This window comes from Ischnura elegans, chromosome 4, assembly GCF_921293095.1.
Source record: "Ischnura elegans chromosome 4, ioIscEleg1.1, whole genome shotgun sequence".
Lineage (NCBI taxonomy): Eukaryota > Metazoa > Arthropoda > Insecta > Odonata > Coenagrionidae > Ischnura > Ischnura elegans.
The window spans coordinates 109,031,526-109,053,560 of record NC_060249.1 but is presented as its reverse complement, the minus strand read 5'-3'; the positions used below and the strand labels follow the sequence as shown (position 1 = coordinate 109,053,560).

The 22,035-nt window shown below is 39.6% G+C and overlaps 1 protein-coding gene across 3 annotated transcripts in view; it reads left to right on the top strand.

The window, feature by feature from the left end:
- The window catches only part of LOC124157878 (membralin), a 185,145-nt gene that overhangs the window by 61,869 nt on the left and 101,241 nt on the right, over nucleotides 1-22,035 (top strand). For all 3 annotated transcript variants that reach the window (XM_046532944.1, XM_046532942.1, XM_046532943.1), the window contains exon 10: nucleotides 15,472-15,555. In XM_046532944.1, the coding sequence (XP_046388900.1) occupies nucleotides 15,472-15,555 (84 nt within the window). The remainder of the gene's footprint in view (nucleotides 1-15,471; nucleotides 15,556-22,035) is intronic.

Sequence of the window (22,035 nt, the reverse complement as noted above, 5' to 3'; positions counted from 1 at the left end):
TGGCTTGAAGAATAAGTTTGGTAATTTTAGAGAAAATATTTACTTATCTACGCACTACGTAACCCAATTTTAATGTGTGTATCTGGTGAGCATTTTTTGTAAAATCCTAGTACTTTGTTAGTTCTTCTCTTTCTTCATGATTCATTAGACGTGCCAAATGTCGATGCATACAAGTCATTACCAAGTTGATATTATATTTTCCTGGACCGTTCTATCTTATGGCATTTTTATGTTCGGATGTGTTTGCATGTTTCTTCTGAGTGTTATTTTAATGTAGTAATGAATGACGTTACATCTTCCCGCCTTGCGTCTAGCCGGCCTCAATGCAGTTCTTATGACTACTTAGGGATAAGTTTCTGCTGCCGTCATTGGCCGTGCTCGAATCTCCATTGGATCGTGACCAAATGGGGTAAAAGTTTTCATATTATGAAGTGGTAAAATGTTTTGGGAGACTCCTATCCGACACGCTTCGATGATGCGATCATATCAAGATACTTTCTTAAAATAATGTGTTCACGGATTTCATAAGATAAGGTTAGCCCTTGCATGTATTTCTCCTCTTTATTGCGGCGGGAAAATTTTCTATGGGACGCAAGTAACTCTCAAGAGAAGGAGTTCATCGATATTTTTCTCGTCGAGTGTAGAGTCAATACCTCTGTGTGTAACTCATCCTTCAGTGAGGCGTGTGGTTTGGAATATTTTGCAAAAAGTATGGTCTTCTCCAATCCCTTTTTCTATCCCCGTCTTTATACTTTCTCAGCACATGAATGACAGGCTAGAAGAAGCATACTCCTGTAAATTATGGTGAAAAACTGTTCTTGGGCGCAATTGTACCTGTGACTCACAGCTCTCTCTCTCCAGTCGGAATACTTCTTCTGAGTCAAAGGCGTTTCGAGTGTTCTGTGGGGTGATGAGAATAATGCTCATGCGCGAATCATATATTGGTCTTCTAAGTCCGTCCCTCATACTGGGGTATAAAATACTCGGATTTATATTGCGAATTACATACGCTCTATGATGAAAGTTTGTTCACGTGTTTTTAGCTCTTTGTTTGTTCATTCATGTTTTTGTTAGATTATAATGCAGTGTTTTGATGCTCGTAAGATTTGCACTCATGATTAAGGGATTGTTTTCGAATATTGTATTCGCATGTGTGAGTACCTACGCTCGATTTTCAACCGAGCTTTTTTTTACTTGGTCTTACGCGTTCTATGCACGCGTGGAATTTTCTCCTTTATTGTACCTCATTGTGTATCGTGTTCATGTAGATATTTATGTCCATTAATAGGCCTTGGGGTATTAATTGAGCGTTAAGTTACTACAATTGGAACGTTGGTCTGCTTATGCTCTTGTCTATAAGTATGTTTCTGGCTTTAGTGAACTAAAGTAAGTGTTACTTGCCACTTTAAGAGTTCAATTTTAGGTCATGATTTTTTTGTTCAAAAATGGTATAATAATGGTTAGGTAGTTAAAAGATAATATTAATAGCCACGTAGTCCCATGTTGGTTGAGTTTTCACGAAATTGCGCTACTAGCTGACTGTATGTGTAACTCGCCATCCTTATGATGAGAATGTTTATTTATTTATTCTACCACTGTTGTGTTATGATATGATATTTTAGCGTTTTTTCAATTTTGTACTGAAAAGTGATGACCGCCAGAGTTAACACGATGAGCTGCAAAGGCTGTCTCGTAAACAACGCAAACTCCTCGCAGACCGCTTGGCCTTCGAATGAGCGGGATAGTAAATTTTTTGATGCTCTATATACTTATAGCAGAACTGACTTCTCTTTTCCCCCGAAATTTACGGGAAGGTGCTCGGTCTTCTCCCGTCGATCAGAGATTGGGTTTTGATGTTCGGCCGATATCCGTTTTTGTGTTTGCGCTGCCTACAGGTTACTCGGAGCTTTAGTTTATCGCAAGAGTTTAATAAGTTGATGCGATACAGCAAAGCTTTGAGTTGAGCTTCGCCCGAATGGGCTGGGATTGGTATTTCTGTAAGTGTGCCTAGTACTTGGTCGGGAAGGAGGGAGGGATGGGGAAAAAAGTGAGAAGGTAGGGAGGGATGGGGGGTCGCGGGGCGGGCGAGTTTCTACTGCGTTTGGAATTAAAGTGGAATTGGGTTCAGCTGATGTATTTGCGAAATTGGACACGCTGATGTGGAGAGATGGGGGAGGGGTATGGGAGAGGAAGGCTGGGAAGGGAGCAAGAGGAGGCGATGAGGTGTGGTCTGGAAGGGAAGACGAAGAGGGGATGTAGGAAGCGAAGATGTTGAACTACTGTCTGTCTAACTTGAAGATATTCACTTGAGAATTATAAGCCGTTAAACTTATTTTAACTTTACAGTATTCTTTATCTATACATCTTGATTTATAAATCTATTTGAAATAGTGATTTTAGGTTAGTTAAAGTGGTCAAATTATATCAGGGATTGGGTTGGTTTGGTGGCTAGAGTATTGGATTCACATCCCGTGAGCTCGGCTTCAAATCCCAGCGGTGGAAAAGAATTTTCAGAGACTGCCCAATTCCTGCGTGGATGATGTATGGAGGACATTTCCAGCGCAATACTTCGTCCGTCGGAAAGGGCGTTAAGCCATGGTTCCCTTGGCGCCTTTCTTAATAGCTGGCTAATGTCGTCGCCGGGTCTCTCTCCACCCTTCCTTACCTACCTTTCCCTCGTGGCGCAAATGACCTCGGCTGTCGGTCGCCTCCTCCTTATACTGTGCTATACTCAAAATATATCATCCTTTGCCACCGTTTCGGCATTTAAGAAAATCCATAATCAGGGATATAGTCTAAGCTAAATTCCATAAATTCGTATTTCGAGAGGCATTTCGTAACAAATTTGGGCACCCGAGCTTATACGCCTATTTCGACCCTGCTGAACGCGAAAATCGCGGATGCCCAGCTAAAAAATGGACCGAATACATTCAAGATGGGGTCCAAGATGGCTACGTAAAAATGCTGTTCTCCCAAATATTTCCGTAAATCGCTTGTTTAAACGGCTATAATTATTGGCTTAATACTCAGGATTCGTAATCTAGAAGAAAAGTGGCATTTTGGCCTTATTTTTCAAGGCATTTGGAAATGAAATAGTTTTAATAAACTATTTGAAATTTCATTTAAATCTATAACCATCTTTGTACAAAAATAATTACCGAGACACGCGGATTTAAAGAAGGTCGTGCGTGGCTGAGTCTGTTCTGCTGCGTCTTTACCTTAATTGTTCAGAATCTGAAAATTTAGCTTTATTTCGAGTGAAAATTGGGCATTGGCCCTTTCCCCTTATTTCGATCACGCTAAAATCGGCCATTATTGTTTCTTAGCTGAGTAATAGACCGGAAATTAGATATTCAAGGTGGTGACCAGGATGGCAATGTGTTCTTTTAAAGACTTTATTTTATAACAATGTAATGAATTGACAATAAAAATAGTAGAACATATATTTAACATGCCCCTTAGGCTTTACTGTTTTTGAGGCATCTTCATTATACATGATGTCTTGATTACATTTATTTTTATGGATAATAATAAGAGTAAATACGCAGAAAATAAAATAAAAATAATAAAATCAATTCGGTGTATTTATATTTCATTAATGAAAATAATAATTTTGACAGAAAGCAAGTTACAACAAATATTAACCTTGAAAGACATGCTAGGAAATAAAAATGGCTTTCAACATTTTCGAATTCTAATAACCATGATACCTTCTTGGAGAAAATACCTTTAACCATTAGTGTTCTGTATGTCTTCTGGTAACTTATTGAACATTTTCATTCCCATATAAATGTAACTTCGCCTGAATACTGTTAAGGTCGGCTTTGGAGTTTTGTAAATATTTTTTACTGTAATGTCTTTTCAATAACTGCAATATATTTTATACGCTTTATAAAAATATTTAATTATTTTATGAAAATAATAGATGGTAGGTAAAATAAAAGATAAAATCTTAAATGGAGTTTATGCTGTCGAAATAACTTAGGAATTAGGGGTCCTATCGATTTTGCCCCTAATATTTCTTACTATTCCCTTTTGAAATAAAACTGCTGGTCTTAGTGTATTTCTATATGCACCTCCCCAACACATAATGCCTTAGCATTATGTAAAATGAACAAGGACTTAATGTATAGCTATCAAGAACTTTAGGGGATACCTATTTTTAATAGAGATTGACTTCGACAAACTATAATTTAAAGTTTACGTTACATTTTTTATATGAATGCCGCTTTAGTTTTTCATCAGTAGTTATTCGTGGGTAATTACATATATCAACCCTTTTAGAGTTTTTGCAAGATATCATTGAGAATGGTGAATGATAGGGTATTTCCCATGGTATTGAATAACAATGACTGGGATCATAGCACATATATATTTTGTGTTGCCTCTCAGATTTATTTTGTTATGTGCGAACTAGTTAATTAAAAGGTTAAAGCCGTGTAGCATTTTATCTTTTACCTCTTTCCATATTACTCCCTCATAACCGAGGGCAGTGTCATCATCAAGTGTTGTAAGGTGCCGTTTAATTTCAAATTACTTAAATCATTGACATAAATTAAGAAAATGGGGTGGCCAATGAGGCCAAGAGCAGATCCTTGTGGTACACCTGCAGAAATTTATTGAAATTCACTGGACTCATCTTTTGTTCTCACTCATTGATATCTGTTTCCTATATAACTTTAAAACCAGTAAAATACTACGCCATAAATACCAAATTATTTCCTAATGCAAACGTTTCTTGGGTATAGATTGTATTTCCGAAGTAATTCATCTTATTTTCAATTTTTTTAAAGCAAGGAATTCATCATCCAAGGTTTTGTCTTGAAAGACTTTATTTGCTGGTCATTCAATGCGCTCTAACAGCTTAATACTGTATTGTGTCTGCTGCACCATTAAAGATAGTGCTTAAGAAGCATTTAATGCTCGAAAGATAGGTTCCCAATTTGTGTCATGAACATTTTTCTTGAAGGAATCATGAACTAGTTCTTTTGCCATTTTCGTGCCTATATTGTGTATTTAATTCAATATAATCTCTGCGTGAATTATTAGCCTAGTCATAGAAAGAGATATTAATGGGTACAGTTTTATTATCATTTTCCCTTACAAAATTTTGATTTGAAAGTACAACTTTTATCATTTGAATACGGGGTTTGTTTTTTCACCTTTATTTAAAAATAGGAAAATATTTTATTGGCCACACTTCAAATAAACATCAGCTCTTCACGAAAGTAATATGTACCTTATATTGACGTTTGGTTCCTAAGTTAGATGATGAAAAAACTTTTTATAGCTTTACGGATTTTAGTCTCATTTTCTTGCGCAAAATATGCAATTTCTAACTAGGTAATTAGTAATATTTGTATAAATAAATATATCTTTCAATATTCCATCCTTGGTTTAGTCAAAATTTGATTTGGCCTTTCCGTCGTAACTTTATTATTTACTTCGTTCTGTGCTGCGCTAAAAAATATTCCAATGCAGGCGAGGTTCTCATTAAAGCAAGTTTCATAGAGTGACCATTGCCCTGTACCGTACACGGGGCCATCTTAAGCTAGGTGGACATTTTAAGAGAAGTGTCCTTTCAACACGTCTTAATGGATGGGACACGGTTTCTAATCCCTGGTGAAGCCTTTTGATATCCGCAATAAATAAATCTTCACAACGCGAGATGGCCCAAAGGATTGGCTACGTTTCTGTAAATGTGTGAAATTTTTACCTGAAAACATACCTTTGGCCTTTCGGGACGAGCTCTAGCCTCACCCAAGCAACCCTTGGTTGGAAGCGCTGAGTGGATCTTTTATTTCAAGAACATCATCATCATCACTAGTCAACAATTCCAAGATTGGTTTGACGTAGCTCTCCACTCAATTCTTGTATCAGCTAATCTTTTCACACCTACTTATCTCTTCTCATTTAAATCTTCTTTCCTAGTTTCATATATTTTATGCGAGGTATTCCTTTTCCGTTCTTGTCATCCACTTGTCCCTCGACGATTCTCTTCATCAGGTCATCATGTCTCAAGATGTGGCCTATAAGGTTGTTCCGTCATCTTATTAAGGTTTTCATGAAGCTTCTCTTCTCTCCTACTCTTCTTTGCATTTCATCATTACTAATTCGGTCGATCCATTCGATCCTTCCTCATCGTTCTTCTGTAGCACCACTTTTCGAAGGCCTCTATCCTTGTTTTCTCTGCTACTGTCATTGTCCATGCCTCACTTCCGCAGAAAAAACATACTTCAAACATAATGTCTAATAAATTAATTCCTTAATTATTTGTTTACATTTCCTACTGTGAATAGATCTTTCCTTGGCTGGAATTCTCTTCGCATGGGCTATTTTTCTTATAATTTTTGTCATTGCTTCTTCCATCGCTAGTTATTCTCCTTCCCTAATAACGGAATTCATTTTTCTCTTCCAGTTTTGTTTCCCTAATTTGATGTTATTCTTATTTCTCTATTTAAATGCTAGTCTTATTTCAAGAATACAGTGGTAAATACCCTTTTTGTCCTCCCTCCCTCTCTGTTTCCTCACTCTGTTGAGACGGAAAGGTGGGAAGAGACTTTGAGTTAAGCGACGCGGTCGGGAGAGTTCTCCTTCTGTGAGCTGTGCGAATGGGAGAGGATATCAGGGCTGGGAGACTCTGAATCGAGGCACGGTTGGTTAAGGGGAGCGGAGAGAGAAAGAGAGAGAGAAGGAAAGCGAGAGATTTCTGGGATGGATCTAGGAATTGGAGAAGCGAGGGGGGAGTGATCGGGAGGCAATGGAGATCTATCTTCTTTTTCCGGTCCAGGAAAGAAGGGGACGCGTGGAGAGGGAAGAAATGATTTCGCCTCGGAGTGTGCGTGTTGAGAGGTTTATAGGGTGGGGTGTGGGTGGGTTGGTTTCCTTTCCCCGGTGTGGTGTAGAGTGGCGGCCGCCGTTCGGCAGTGGATGCTGGGTGTGGATGATCCCTCCCCGTGCCCATTGGCTGGGATTTGGAAGCGCTGTCGCCGGACGACTCCTCTCTTCCGTACCAGCCCATCCCACTGTCTCAGTCTGCCTTAACCGTATCCCCTCGCCCAAGTCCTCCGCTTCTTCAATCTCGAGTGCCTTTATAAGTCTCCCATTCGTGGGGATGGCTGTAAAGGATGAGGGGGTAGAGGTCTTGAACATTTTTCAACGTTTCCTTGTGTTTTTTATCTTCTCTAGAGGTTTCTTTAGGTCATCGAGGTATATTTGGGGCTCACCAGATAACAGTATATCAAAACCATTGATAAAGAGTGCAAGTTAAGAAAGCAGTCCTCAAGATTCCGCGTTTTCGCAACTCATTCTTCAATCAAATTTAGCGTAGTGCTTTTTGAAAAATATTTTAAAATTTACATATGAAAAAGATTTTTTATCTTAAAATTGTGTCCTCAGCATTCTGATAAACCTTAAGGATTATGTTTATGGGTTCATTAGCCTTGATTGTAAGTGGATTTTATTGAAGTAATTTTCTCTATTTTTTAATACGGCAGTATTACCATGCGTACTTATTTCCAATTAGTGAACTCCCATCGTGCTGCGTTACATACGAAATTGATGAACAAAATAATGGAGCCGGATGAGAATCAGGGCAGATTCCTCATGACAGTGGTCCAGAATAGTTTTTGGAAATTCATATATAACCGACGTGTGCCATTTTATCTTGAACTCTCGACCGCTTCATTTGCGGTCATCTGCATGAATAAGGAATTCACTAGGAGGGTGTGTTTATTGCGTATTAGGGTGGTTTATTAACACTGTACCGTGATATATGTATGTTTTATTGGAACTATCAACGAATAATATGAAAATAATACGTACAACCGGGTCAAATAGCGATAAGCTTTTGGGATATAAAGGTAATAGAGAAGAAATAAAGCGAATTAATAGCTTATAAAGCGTAAATGATAAATTTTTCGAGCAAAATTTGTAATCAAGTAAGATTTAAACCAATCTCAACCATTATCACGAAATTCTAACCTGATGATGCCAGCAGCACAGCTCTGTGAAACTGCGGCACTTTTGAATGTTAAAAATTTAATCGCCGCTTCGTAATGCGGATAACTTATATACAATCAATAGTTGGATTACGTGCGCAGGTTCCGTAAATCACAATCGGTTCCTTCTTCATAAATCTGTGATCACCAAATTTCGCCACTGCAAACACCAAATTTCGCCTTTGAGTGCTTACGGATACGTGGGATAAGAGGGCAATAGAGTAGAAATAACAGGGAATTGATAGTTCAAAAATCATAAATGATATCATTTTCTTGCACAATTTGCAATCAAATAATTAACTGCATTTTCAAATTTTAACGCAAAAACCAATTTCGCACATTCTCACCAAATCCTTATCCTGGTGATACCAGCGGTACAGGTACCAGGAGGCATGTAGGTCTTTTGAAAATGAAAAAAATAATCACCGAGTCCAAAAAAGATACGACAAGATTTTACGACGATGTCCTGCGAATATCTTTGATACAATCAATAGTTGTATTACGTGCGCAGGTTTCGTAAATCACAATCGGTTCCTTCTTCACAAATCTGTGATCGTATATAACTACTGCAAACACCAAATTTCGCCTTTGAGTGCTTACGGATACTTCATTCATGCATTCGGTTGCCCCCCTTTGGGTGTATGCGTGTCTGTGTGTCGAGAGAGAGAGAGAGAGAGAGAAGGGAATGGGGAAGACAGATGGGGAAGTAGCGGAAGATAGAGGAGATGTGGCGGGGGTGTGGGAGTCCGCGGAGGGTGTTGGGCAGGGGGTGCGGAGAGGATGAAAGGCTCGGAGGGGACGCAAGTGTATCGCTTTTTTTCTCCTCACCCTCTCTCTCTCCCGAATCTTGGAGACCGCAGCCCCCCAGCCCCTTGATCTTCTCCGGCCCCGCTTCCATTCCCACGACCCCGAGGAGGAAAAGGTGGGCGAGTGCCCCGGATGGTGGGATGTCTTTGGTCACCGTGGACCGTGTACGGCGGAGGGTGGGAGGGGGGATAGTGGTGGGTCTATCTTCTCTCGGTGGCCGGTTTGAGGCAGGCGACGGAAGCCTCTCGACCCGAGGGAATGCACCCTCTCCCTCCCATATGGACTACTTGGCCCAGGTGCCCTCCTCCACCGCCGCCTACTCCTCCTGGTGGACCATGAACCCGCTCCTTCACTCCCACGCTAGCTTACTCTCTCTTGCGCTTTCCGAAAACCTTCCATTATTGTTTATGGAAGAATTGTATAAATATACTAACGTTTGTAGTCGTTTCTTTTGAATTTATTATAAATTTATAAAATTAAAATGTAGTCAAAAGTTTAATCAATTATTATTATTGTTATTTAATCTTTTGTCCTTCTCAAGATTTTTCAAAAGCAAACGGACCAAATAAAGTTCGCTTATATTCTTTAGTCATTATTCTATGGAGAACTGTCTCGTAATATGGCAGGTGTCCGGGATAGTGATTTTATTATTTTTATTAAAATGTTTCACCCATTACGATAGCATTTTATGAATCACCCTTTGAAATTCCCTTTACAATTCACAATAAGGCCTCCATTCTTTCATTCTAACTGTAACTCCTATTCTCTTCCTCCCCCCCCCCACCGCTGTTCTAGCATTCTTCCCGCTCACGCATATTTTAGTACCCTATTCCTGCTCATTACGCGATTCGCACAGTCCATTTGTTCCCTCATCTAAGGAATGAGTTTAATATCCTCGCCCCCCATGTCCAGCGCTTTTTCGTTCCTTTTTTTTCCTTTTTCATACATAATGAGCATTGATTTATTTGTTTTGAACCTTTGCATTGAGGCTGCTGAAAATAGTGCTAAAACTGAAAGATGTAATTAGTAATGTCTATCGATGGCTACTGGGTTCATTCACCTCGTGTGTGTACTAATTAGGATTTGGCAAAAGTAACATTGGAGCCATGGATGGCTTAATATTAAACACCGGAAGGAGTTCCTTTTTTGAAGGTAGACATGATGAGATAATGGAAAAGCAGTTAGTACCTTAAGTTGTTCTAAACCGAAAAATGATGTCATTTCATGCGGTCGCTGTGGCCGAATCCCCTCTTGATGGGCCATAAATTTGCTTCCTCCCTCCCACTTTCTTCCTAGGCCGCCTTTTCATTATCCTTCCGGTATAAAGTAAGCGAAAGGTATATAAACATACGTGGAGGTATAGTCGATGTTTTGAACGAATTTTGTTAAAGGTTTCAGGCGGTTACTTGTGGAAATGCAGACTATTTTTATCGCATTAACAACTTATGAATTGCTACATTAAATTTTATTCAGCCGACCCAAGGCTTGCAAATTATGTCTATTATCAAGGCTTACCTGTGAAACAAAGTGTACCTAAATGTTCGAAATAATTTGCTGAAAACTGTATTGGTTGAACAAAATTTACATCCAACATTTGAATATTGTTTTGTGATTAAGAACGTGTGTTTTGAGACGGGAAAAAATTAGCTCTAGCCCAAAGATTGGAGTGATGGTAATTATCGCAACTATAGCAGGCTCATCCACGCCTCTGATTTTTAATGTAGGAAAATGTTGAGCCATGAATGACCTGCAATTAGACCTTAGAAGATATTCCATTTAATTTCTCGGGAATTCTGAGATGCTAGATGAATATTTCATGCCGCAAGTTTTTCAAAATCGAAAAAAAGTGCAGTTTCGTTCAATCAGTGTGGCCGATTCCCTTGTGTGGCTGGATATCCTTCTCCTCTTATCCAGCTCCCACACTTCCTTGCCCTTTCCAATAACCTTCCGTTATCGACTACGCGAGGAGTGGATAAATATACTAGCTTGTGTAGCCGTTTGTTTTGTTGCTGCAGATAAGATGATGTGCTCGAACGGAAATATTTGAGTCGTGGTTGGTGATTGTAACTGGGTTTTGTATCCCACGGAAATTTTTTCTTAAAATTTAGTGAACTGTGCTGCCATACATGGTAAATTATTGATACCGGAAGAAGTTCCTTTTTGATTCTGAGCTACTGGATGAAGGTTTATGCTTGAAAATTGGAAGTCGGAATGCATCTCAGCTTTTACTGCTGTGGACTCCAGTTTTAACAGCTGTGAATCAACTTTAGCATCAATAATATTTTAGATTTTTTTGTTTTATTCATTCATTTCCGTCACAACTTCATAAATTTTGAGTGCATTTTTTTCTTTATTTGGGATGTCTTTTCTTGTCATAGGGGGGAAATTAGGGTCCTCCTCAGAATTAGATTTTTTCAGTGCGTTATCGTCTGAAAATATCGTTCTTTTTAATTTTTTGGTATCATGGGAATGCTATAATTTTTTTATCAGTTTTTTTTTGCTGAAAGCGTAAAACTTACGTGAGTCATGTTTTCTGGAATTCCTACTTGTGTCTTAAATTAAAACGCAGTAGCAGTTACGTGAATCATTCATTATATAAATGAGTTTTAGACTTAAGGAAGTGTTTATGTACACGCATAATTAAATAATGTCAAAAATCAATTTCATTACCAACTCTTTTGTTTAAATGCATTAAGCGAAGAATTTTATTTAGTGGAGAAACAAATTTATGACGAAATAAAAATATATGTCGGGATGTCCAGCTGTTTCTCCCGTGGCAGTGGAATGACCCTGAACCACATGTTAATAATTGGATCTGCAGTCGAAAAGGAAGTCCTTTTCTCCGCGAAGGATGTGTCTAGAGCCTGTACGTGTAAGGTGCTCGCTTAGAGATAGAGGCTCAATTGGCAGAATACCTACCGCCCGGTCTATTGTTCCTCGCGAAATGCGCTCCCATCTATGTCTTTGTCCCCGGTACGCTTCGCGAGTGGCCACCGCATCGGGGGTAGCGCTGCTGTTCCGCAAGACCGTCTTCCTTCTTTTTTTCCTACCTTACGGCTGCGTCCTTCCCCCATTCATATCTCGCTCCCCGCGCATCAGTCGCTTGTGCACGTATATGTGCAAGAGATCTCCGCCACCCTACTCCCACACCGCATTGCTCGCATCGCCTCGTCCCCGGCGTGAATAAGACCCATTCTTGTCGCTTGACGGATGATTTTCCTTTTAAGTAGCCCCCAGGAGGAAAGATGGAGAGAGAGGACAAGCGCGTAGCGGGGAATAAAATGGGGATAGGGGTGGGTGCTCCGGATTCGGTGTGGAGGTTGGGCGTGTTTCTGTGGTTTTTCGTATTACTACGCGTCTAGGCGTCTCCAAAAGTATTGATGTTTTCTTGAGGACGCTTTGAAGGTTTTTTCCTTCCTGTAAAATGCAGGATGAAGGTCAAATATTTTTATTTTTCTCTCCCCTTTGTAGGGATTTGAATGGGATTTTGTGATCTCTTCAAGACAGGGAATTAGAGATGTACTCAAAAGACCGCATGTGCTTTTCAGAAATCATGGAGAAATGTTTATTTTTTTATTTTTAGGCGGAAAAGATAAAATTATGACAATTTTGGTCGTATATTTTATTCAGTATCGTGCTGTTAATGTTTTGTTTCCGTTGCAGTGAATATCTTATGCATTAAAGGTCTAATGTGTATTGTAGGTCGGCTGGGCTTTAGTGATCTATGTTTTCCGTTAAAAGCTCTATGCTTCTGGGCAAGTAGGCTTATTCAGGGAAACTGATATTTTATCATCCCCTGTCTCCAGATTTGTAACAATAAATAATAAGAGAAGTTGAGGTTGGGAACCATCCGCGGATACCCTCCCATATATCCTACCATTCTCCCATATCGAATAACGCAGGTCTAAATGCCTACTTGGTCTGTATGGACTGGATTGTTGGTTTGTGAGTGTTGGAATTTGGAGGAATGGATTAATAGTGAACGTTGTAGTATGCCGTGGGTTATATTCGGTTTTCTGGGAATGATATAATTCTTGTGTAGTCAGGGAACAGGAGTAAGACATTTTACAGGACGTCTACCTCGAAGGAACGAGGAAATAAGTTCCAAGTGTGATAAAGTCAAATACATATATCGCAAGTTTCGTGTTGTCAGCATTCAAATAAGGCATTTTTGGTGACCCGTAGAATAATATTGGGAGCCTAGAGGTGACGTTTTATTCTCCGTCTCCGTTTCTTCTTTTTATTTTTTCTCCGTTTTATTATACGTCTTGAAAACTCGTTAGAATTTCCTCAGTAGCTATGCCATTATATTCCGTGGAATTATGGGTAAAATATACTCATTATTAGATAATATTTTATTACTCTATGCACTAGTTACAAGAAGTATATCAATGGAAGTAACATAAAATACAAACAGAAAGACAAAGAATGCCAGAAAAACCAAGAAAAGTTTGGTACTAAAATATTTTCAATGGACTATCAAATTTTCTTGGACTAACCGCGTGCATGAGTAAAAATGCAGTGAACTCCAATGGATTTGATGCATTGTAATAGCAATCGCTAAAAAACTACTCCACTTACCTGCCAGTAGTTTTAAGATCCTTTTGTTTACGTCTAATTTAATTCTATTAAATCGCTTTTCGCCTCTTGTATTGTAGGGAGAGGTACTAATGCTACTGCTACCATTCCTCATGTAACTCTGGGGAGAGATACTAGTTCAAATGTCATTTGATGTTAAGGCTTCTTTGCCTGTCTTTCTAAAAATCGTATTGCTGGAAATAATCACTTGTTGTATAGATACTGCATTTGAAAATCGTAGTACGCAGTATGCCTCGTAAAAATTATTCTTCAATTGTCTCTAAGAAATGAAAGAGAAGTTACGCATTTCAGTTCAGTTCAGAATTAGTCAATGTCCTATCTCAAGCGGATGAATTCAGGGGTTCTCGTCATGCGTAGGTGCTGTCTTTATGTAATCGTGACATTGAGGATACTTTATAATGGTCGTATCTTAAGTTTTTATGCTGCACTTTCTTAGTAATACTCACAAGTTTTCGGTAGCCAAAAAATTGGGTAAGTTCCATTCTTAATATTTTCCATTAGTGGCGAAACCTATAGTGCGAAATAACTCACTTTTTAATGTTCCACAAAACTTAATTACTCCTACCCTTGATTGCAACTACTAGATATCATTATCAAGGTAGACTGGTAATGTCGGAATAATAAAGTTTTGTGGAATATTGCAAAGTGAGTTATTTCGCACTAAAGATATGTGGTTCCAAGTGAAGCCTGAACACTTGATGCATATTTGCGGAACCTTTCGTTTTTGCCTGTTGTTTCCTCTCGGTGTCCAAATCAGGTTTGTTTCTTCCTGCTCCCTCTTTTTCTGCCCATCGACTCCTTTTCCGCAGCCATCTATGCCTGCTTCCGTCGGAAACCGATCCCCGCGTTGGAGAGGTCCCTCGTCGGACGGGAAGCGTGTAGCTCGCCGCAGAGGGCGCCGCAATATTCCCTTTCCCGGAATCCCACTGTGCCGAGATGAGTTCAAGTTTCACATTCAGCGTTCCCCAACGCCGACCTTCTGCGGTGTAGTGCCTTCCTCGAATTTTGGTGAACCGTTTTCGATAACAGTGTGGTGGTGAAAGGAAAGGGATATAAGGTAACACGGTTCACATATTGGGAGAGATGTAGTTAGGAATTCTCCGACGAAATACTTGGATCTATGCGTTTTAAGATGGTATTCTCGGCGATTTTTTTGTTTTTTTTTACGAGGTCTGGCATCATTTTCACCGAAATAATGCGTAAATATTGATGTTCAATAGAGATTGTGCGTTACGGACGTACGAATTTTCGACGTGGTCATCAATGCAATATATGACTGTATTTTTTTCGATGTAGAGACCATGACACTTTCTCACGTTATTTCGGAAACCTATCTATGCTTATGACTGCCGCCGTTGTGGGGCCTTGTTCACATGCGGTCTATAAAGAGTTCTTCTTTGTGTTTGGATGTGAGATAGTTCTTATACAGTAATATTTGAAATATGCCTCTTTTGCTACTCTGATCCATATTGCCTTAACATTTCATGTTATACCCTGAGTTATTGACGAATTAGTTTCATTAATGTGCTGAATTGGTGGAGTATTTGTGATGTGTAACATTTAGCGAGGAGCGAATTTTATAATTTTCGTTGAGCTACGGTTAAGGTAATTTTTTTCTATGGAAAATTTTACGCCTAACGTTTTCCATCTACTAAGAAAGGTGGATCTCATTGGTAGTTTTATGTGCTCACCCAATGCTTTTTATTGGTGAGCAGAAATGATGTTAAGCATTGGTTTTTGCTTGAAATTTTAGTCCTAATTTTGAGGTGGAATTGTTTTACCAATTGCCACCTACTAGTGCACTTATTTTTAACTGATTCAAGGGAACTTTCAAATCTATAGAAATATTTTTACTCATTAGATTAGTGAAAAAGGGGTATAATTAAATATTGCATGCCACGAAGTGAATTTATTTTTGGCTTTAGTGTGTAGAAAATGTTTTATGTAATTTATCTATCAAACTTTTATTATTTGCAGTTTAACTTGACTGTGCATATAGATTTTACCTGTTTTATTTACTCGTTTTGTTTTTTGCTTTTTTGTTCATGGCACCTGCTTTAAATAGTGGATCTCCTGCAAATGCTGGAACTCAACGTCACCATTACGTTTCCAGCTGCACCGCTGCTTACAGTAATCCTTGCCCTGGTTGGTAAGTGATCCAATTTTTTTAATTGCCCAATCAAAATATTCTGCTATCTATAAAATATTTTCAACATAATTTTGTTAAATTTTTGCTCTCTCAACCCGATATTTTTTTGCGAGATAGAGCCACGCTATGAATCGAGGCTCGATTTATTAGTTATTGTAACTGCTATCAGAGAACATGTGTAATAAACATGCTTTGGATGGCCAAATGCAATATGAAGTGGTGAATCCTATTGAAATGATTTCATTCATCAAGTTTATTTTTGTTCAAACGACGTGGTTCTGTAAACTTTTCTGAATTCAAAAACCATTAGAAATTGAGGAAAGATTGCTAGATATGAATTTCATGTCTTTATATAATTAATAAATCATTTTTCAGTAAATCGTTATTTCTTATCGGTTATTGTAAAGTAAAATTAAAGTAAAGTAAATTGTAAAGATTAAAAATACTCTTAAAGTGTTAAGGTAAGAAGGTCTAAGGTGACTTTTGTTTTCCATCTCGTCACACAAATGATAACCTTGTGTTTATCAACTTTTTAGGCTTCCTCCAAAAAGCAAAATACCTGTCATATTATGGGCATTTAAATTACAGTATTTTTATCGTGTGCATTTTTCAACTGCTTTATTGGTTAAATTGGGCTTTATCTGTTAAATATCCGGGGAATGGCTTTAAAAAATCCCCCGACTCGTTTTAGCAATGCTTGTACCATGTCATTGCATAAATGAAATGTATATTACAATTAATATCGCTTTCGCTGATTTTAGGTGCGCCATAGTCTAGATAGAACAAAGCTTATTCACCTGGCTATTCTATTTATTAATTTTTATAGTAATATTGCTGGACTTTCTTCAGGTATGTAAATTAGATAGATGAAAACGTCACTTAAGCTGACACTATAGCGGTCAAGTGTTAATGAAAGATACTGTCAACGGCTTATAAAATGCCTTATCGTGAACTTTTGCTCCCTGAATTAAAAGTTGTTATTTATGAAAATATTATTTTATACAAAAGGGGTGGGTGTGAAAGGTTGGACAGGAGTACTTTTTAAACCCACGGAAGTTGATTTTCATTAAGGCTTCATTTTTGTTATTATTTGGCATCGTTTTGCCGACCGATTTCTTCCCTTACATTGTATTAACTAGACCGAAAGTGAGGCTAACATTGAAATCACATTACTGCTAATTAATGCCAATATTTTAGAGAAACTGGGAAAGGTAAGTGAATCAATGATTGAAAGTAGTGTAAATAGAGAGCTTTAGATCTCTTCTTCAATGGGAGCTGTAAACTAAATTAATGTGAAATTTTTACTCAGAGTGAACAAAATTCCTTCTGCAGTACAAGCAGTGGAACCGTGGGAATAATTGAATCACTGGTCTTTTTTCTCATGGTTACATGTGGGGATAGCTTTTCGTGGTGTATATAGTTACATGGGTTTCAATCATGGCTGCGTGCTCTGAAGCCTATAATAATTGTACATTCAGGTCAATAAGGGCACTTCGGGACGGGTATGCTTTCCCCAATGAAGCGGTTGCTCCATTTATAACTCTGTAAATATGCATGCACAGGCTTTAAAATGCAGTTAGTAAAAATATTCGAAGAATCAAATTCTTTGAGTAGTTTGGTAGTTTATCTACAGTTACGAAATGATAATGACCTTATAAAGATTTAAAATTCTTTTAGTAGATAAGAAGGGTGCTTGCATCTCACTACTTCAATGCATTAAATTGTTTGTTCGTAACTTCATCAGTGGTTAGAGGAGCAGTGAGTGAGGATACGTAGTCAATATAATTAAATGGAGTGGAAGAATAACAATTTAGGTTTCTAGTTTTAAAAAATTCATATCTTCACGCATGCTTCGGCCATTGCCACCGATACATGGGCCTTGTAAATGGCTTCCAATAGTAATAACAGCAAAAATCTCCAGGTGATTCCTTAATTGGGTTCTGTTCTCGAATATTTGCCCAAAGTAAGCGGTTCCCTTCAAGGCACAGTCACCTAAAGAACCTATATCTTCTGTACTCATATAATAATTTATGCATTATGGTCGCTCCTTCCTTTCCTTACTCAGAGGTCCTACATCTTCGTGGCCTTGTTTTCGCACCTGGGCTACCTTCGGGTGTGTTTCGCCGTGGAAAGCTTGAAGGGAGGCAGAATACGCCTCCTCTGAATGGTTAATAATGATGTTGCCCTGTGAGATCACCATTAGAGTGACTACGACCTTTTGGTCGTTCGCACACCTATCAGTTGGCGCACGCGTTGACAGATGGCGGCACCTTGTCCGTCGAGTCGGTAGTGTCATGGGAAAACGTGTGCGGGGCGTGTAAGGTGGGATCAATTGGGAGAGAGGGAGGAAGGGGGGGAAGGGGTTCCTGCGTGTACCTACCCAGTGTAGCAGTAGTCGTGGCGGCCCCCGCCGTGCGCTTCATTGGGAGATATCGCCTGCCGAGGTCTCATCCGCCCGCCGCTGCGCGCCTCCTCCCACGCTTCCCTCTACGAATATAAATACTGGATCTTCGTCGAAATAGGGCGCTGCATGTGAGCAACTGATTCCCAGTATTCCAGTCTTTTCTCCACTCGATGTCTCCTATGTTATCCGGGCCTAGGCGCGTATTTACGCTAGGTATTTGTTGAAGTGATTATTTTTCAATAGGTAGAGAGCACTTGTCAGTGAGAAGATATGAATAAATAACCCATGTGATCTTAATATTCATCCCTCATACGGCGGAGATCCCTCGAGAATCTAATATCTCTATTCGTGGTACTTGTGCTGGGGAAACTCGGTATTACAGAATATAAGTCTCATCTGTAAGGGTTTGGGGTTCTGATCCCAGCGGAGGCCCTCGAGCACCCGTGTAAACATCATTTGAAGGCACAGGAACCTAATTTCCTGTTCTGAATGACCGGTATTCACGCGTCATTGGTTTTCTCTGGGATTAGCTCTACCATCACTCAATTTACCTTGACATGCACATTACAATTGAAAAAGTTATTCTCGAATATGTTATTTTCGTAAAATATTGATGGCATGCATCTACTGCCTGCTGTAGGAAGTCTCGGAGCCGCCGTAATTTGACTAATATTTTTGTGGGGGAACGCAGTCGCCTGATGGGGATCGGGAAGCGTAAGGAATTTAATTGGGTATTCTAGTATTGGTAATGGATATTAGTCCCTTGATAATAATCAATATACTTGATGAGGTGTCGTGCGTAAAATGTTAGCCATAATTCCAGTGACATGCTAATTGCTCTTTTATCGGTTCATCATAGGAGATACTTTGTCACGTCTTGAGTCGGCCTCATTTTCATTTCTCCACCCCTTCTTTCCCACTCTGAGAAACAGAAACTGGTTGATTGTCCTTATTCACAGAAAAATGTTTTACTGAAATCGTTTTTGATATTCTAATTCTCTTAATTAAGCCACTGCGAGTTGTTTGTGGGATTTGCTACTGATCGAAAGGCCTCTGGTTTTATCGGAATGAAGCCTTCAGGCATTCACAGACTAAAGTCCTTGGAGTAAGAGGTAGCTCAGGAAAATAAAGTTGATGCTATTCCCTGAATAGGTGAAATACATAGTCCCTAGGCTTAGTCCCTGATGACCTCTTCTCTTACTATCATAACCAACCTTAAGATGGAAATGCTGAGTAAGTTAGCGAGTCGTTGTGTCCTCCGATCCATTAAGATGTGTTATTCACAAGCATGTGGCTTAGCCTGGGATAAACTCTACCCTCATCTTTCGAAATCAACTTTTCGGTATGAGTCCGTGAGTGCGAGGTGTGGATACCCTCGTACCCGGAAGGTGTAGTAATGTCCTGCCTGTTCCTTTATAAGGGGTTATCTCTCATCATCATAAGTAAACAATCCTAAGATGTGTTTGACGCTGTTCTCCATTTCTCTCTCCTATTCGATAGCTTTATCATAGTGACGTATTTCGTCTCTTTTACATCCTTTATAACCTTTCCTATGTAACTCACTCGGGGACTTTCCTTGCCTTTCTTCCTTTCCACCTGTGCTCCTGCAATTGTTTTCATCAGACCATCATGTCTAATAATGTGGCCAACTAAGTTGTCCCGTCTTCTCCATAACGTTTTTAGGAGACTTCTCTTTTCTCCCACTCTCCTTAGCACTTACTCGTTACTTACTCGACCGATACATTTTATCTTCATCATTCTTCGGTAGCGTTTTAGGGTATTCTCTACCCTCACATATCCAAACCTACCTTAGAGTTAAGACGCTGGGTGAGCAGTGGATTCCCTCGTACTCGGAAGGTTTGCACGTCAGCGGCTTAGTCTGGGGTGAGCTCTATACCCTCACCTGTCCATAAAATCGTGAACGCCGAGTGAGTTGTGGTTGCTGCCGTCAAGCGCTTTATTGAGAGATATCGCGTGCTGAGGCTCGCCCGAACACGTCCCACTGTCCCCCTCTTCCCCCGTCCGCCCCCTTTCGATGTGGTCCCGGGCAGTGATGGATATTATTTGTTGCTCGCCAGACGAGTGCCTCCATCCAGCCGGAAAGCACGGCCGCGAGTCCGCGTTCACGCTCGCTTTGATCCGTGCTCTCATTGCTGGTAATGTTCGGCGACGGTCCTCGGGGGTTTGGTGTGGGAATCGCTCCGTTTCGTCCGCGGTGCGGTCGTGTACGCGCGGCAGCAGCGCATGGCTTATCATTAGGCTAGCGTCGCTCCCCGGCGTACTTGCGCATTAGGAAAACTCATCACTCCCGCTCAGCCGGTCTCATTTCCTGGTGCATTACGTGTTTAAATCTTACGATATCGCCCTGATAATTTTTGGGAATATTGAGTCGAGAGGGACCGCGGTATCTTGCAATTAGTGGCGGATCCAGAGAGGGGCTTGGGTATCCAGTTTATGCTAAATAAAATGGTAAAAAACTGTTCGGACCCCTACTACTGCTGGGAGGTTACCGGCCCCCCCCTTGTCCCTATCCTGGATCCGCCACTGTCTTAGTGGGTAGAGCATTGCATTACTGACCAAAGGGTCCCGGGTTCAAATCCCGAATTAAGCTATTGGACACCTGCAGCAAAAATCTTCGTGAAAAATTCGCCGTGGCTGTCTTGAGTGAGCTCTACCGTAACCCGGCCGGCTAACCTTGGGGATGAATCACTGACAATGAAGGAGCGATGGAGTGGACGGTGTACAATAACTCTTGTATCTTTAGTTTGAGAATTCAACCTTGGTGCTTTCTTAGAAGCAAAATGTTCATTTTTGAGACGTGGGTGAAAATTTATAAAGGATTATTTCATAGCGTTTTAATAAACTCGCTTTTTTGTTGGTCATCTTGTCCGGGTCAAATCTTGCAACCCAATTTGAACCCTTCTCCGATTAGCCATCAAGCTGAAATTGTCAGGAGAACTCAGAACCAGATGGTAATGCAATATTCTAACATTTATATTATGATTTTAACTGTTTCTCGATTGTTTTTCAGTATTTTAAATTGAATATGAAGGTCGATTTTAAAAATGCCCACCAAAATGCGATGGCGGCGCTATGATCATTTAAAGGAATGGGAATGATAGGGTCATAGCAACAAATTTGCTTACATCATAGTTAATTGAAAAATTGACGGAATAAAAATTTAACTGTATTATTTTTATTTGGCGATAAAAAAGTTTTTCTTTATTTTTTCCTAATAATTATCCTAAATAATTCATGGTGGTAACGCCGTTTTTAAACAAGTAATTCGTTAGTATGTCGATATTCGTCAATATGTGGCGTTTGAAGCGGGAATCCATCTATCTGTTATTCGAGGAAAGGGGTGACGAATCGTCCGTGTCGTGCTGGTATGTGTGTATGTATGTTGGTGCATCTCTTGTTTCCATCGCTGTGTGCTCGCTCCCTGGGGGGTTTGAGGGGTGACGTCCGCTGTGAAGTGCCGGAGGGCTACGGATGGCAATGTGCAAATATAATCAGAGAGCGTAATAATCTAAATTATCCTAGTTTTTCGATGAAATTAATTTTCCACGTATTTTGGTTTTAAATTCAACAGTCACAGTTAAATTTCAATATGCGGGATATTCCATTTATGGTTCAGAAATCAGCTTTACAAGTATTCAGTTTGTTTAAATCCCTATGTATCATTTGCGTCATAAACAAGATCAAACTAAAGTAAAAAATAACAAGGTTTTCGTAACAAATTTTCATTTTTTAATGGCATTATGTGACGTGTATATGGCATTATATGGGTGTAAAGTAATGGTATTAGCCGGAGCTGCCGGAAATATTTGAGGTGACTACAAATGGTATGGTCCAATGCTTGTATGCGGATGACACTCCTAACTAAAATTATTGTGATCCGACGAAAGAACATTTTGAAAACCGGCCCTTTCTTAAGACCGTCTTACAAGGGGCACATAATTGCACAATCTGACGTGTGTACGAAGGCGCAGTCAAAATTGCGTCGTGTAAAGCGGTGAATTGCTAGAACACATGCGAGAATGCGTGGACATGAGATGGCAAAATAGCCCCTGTTC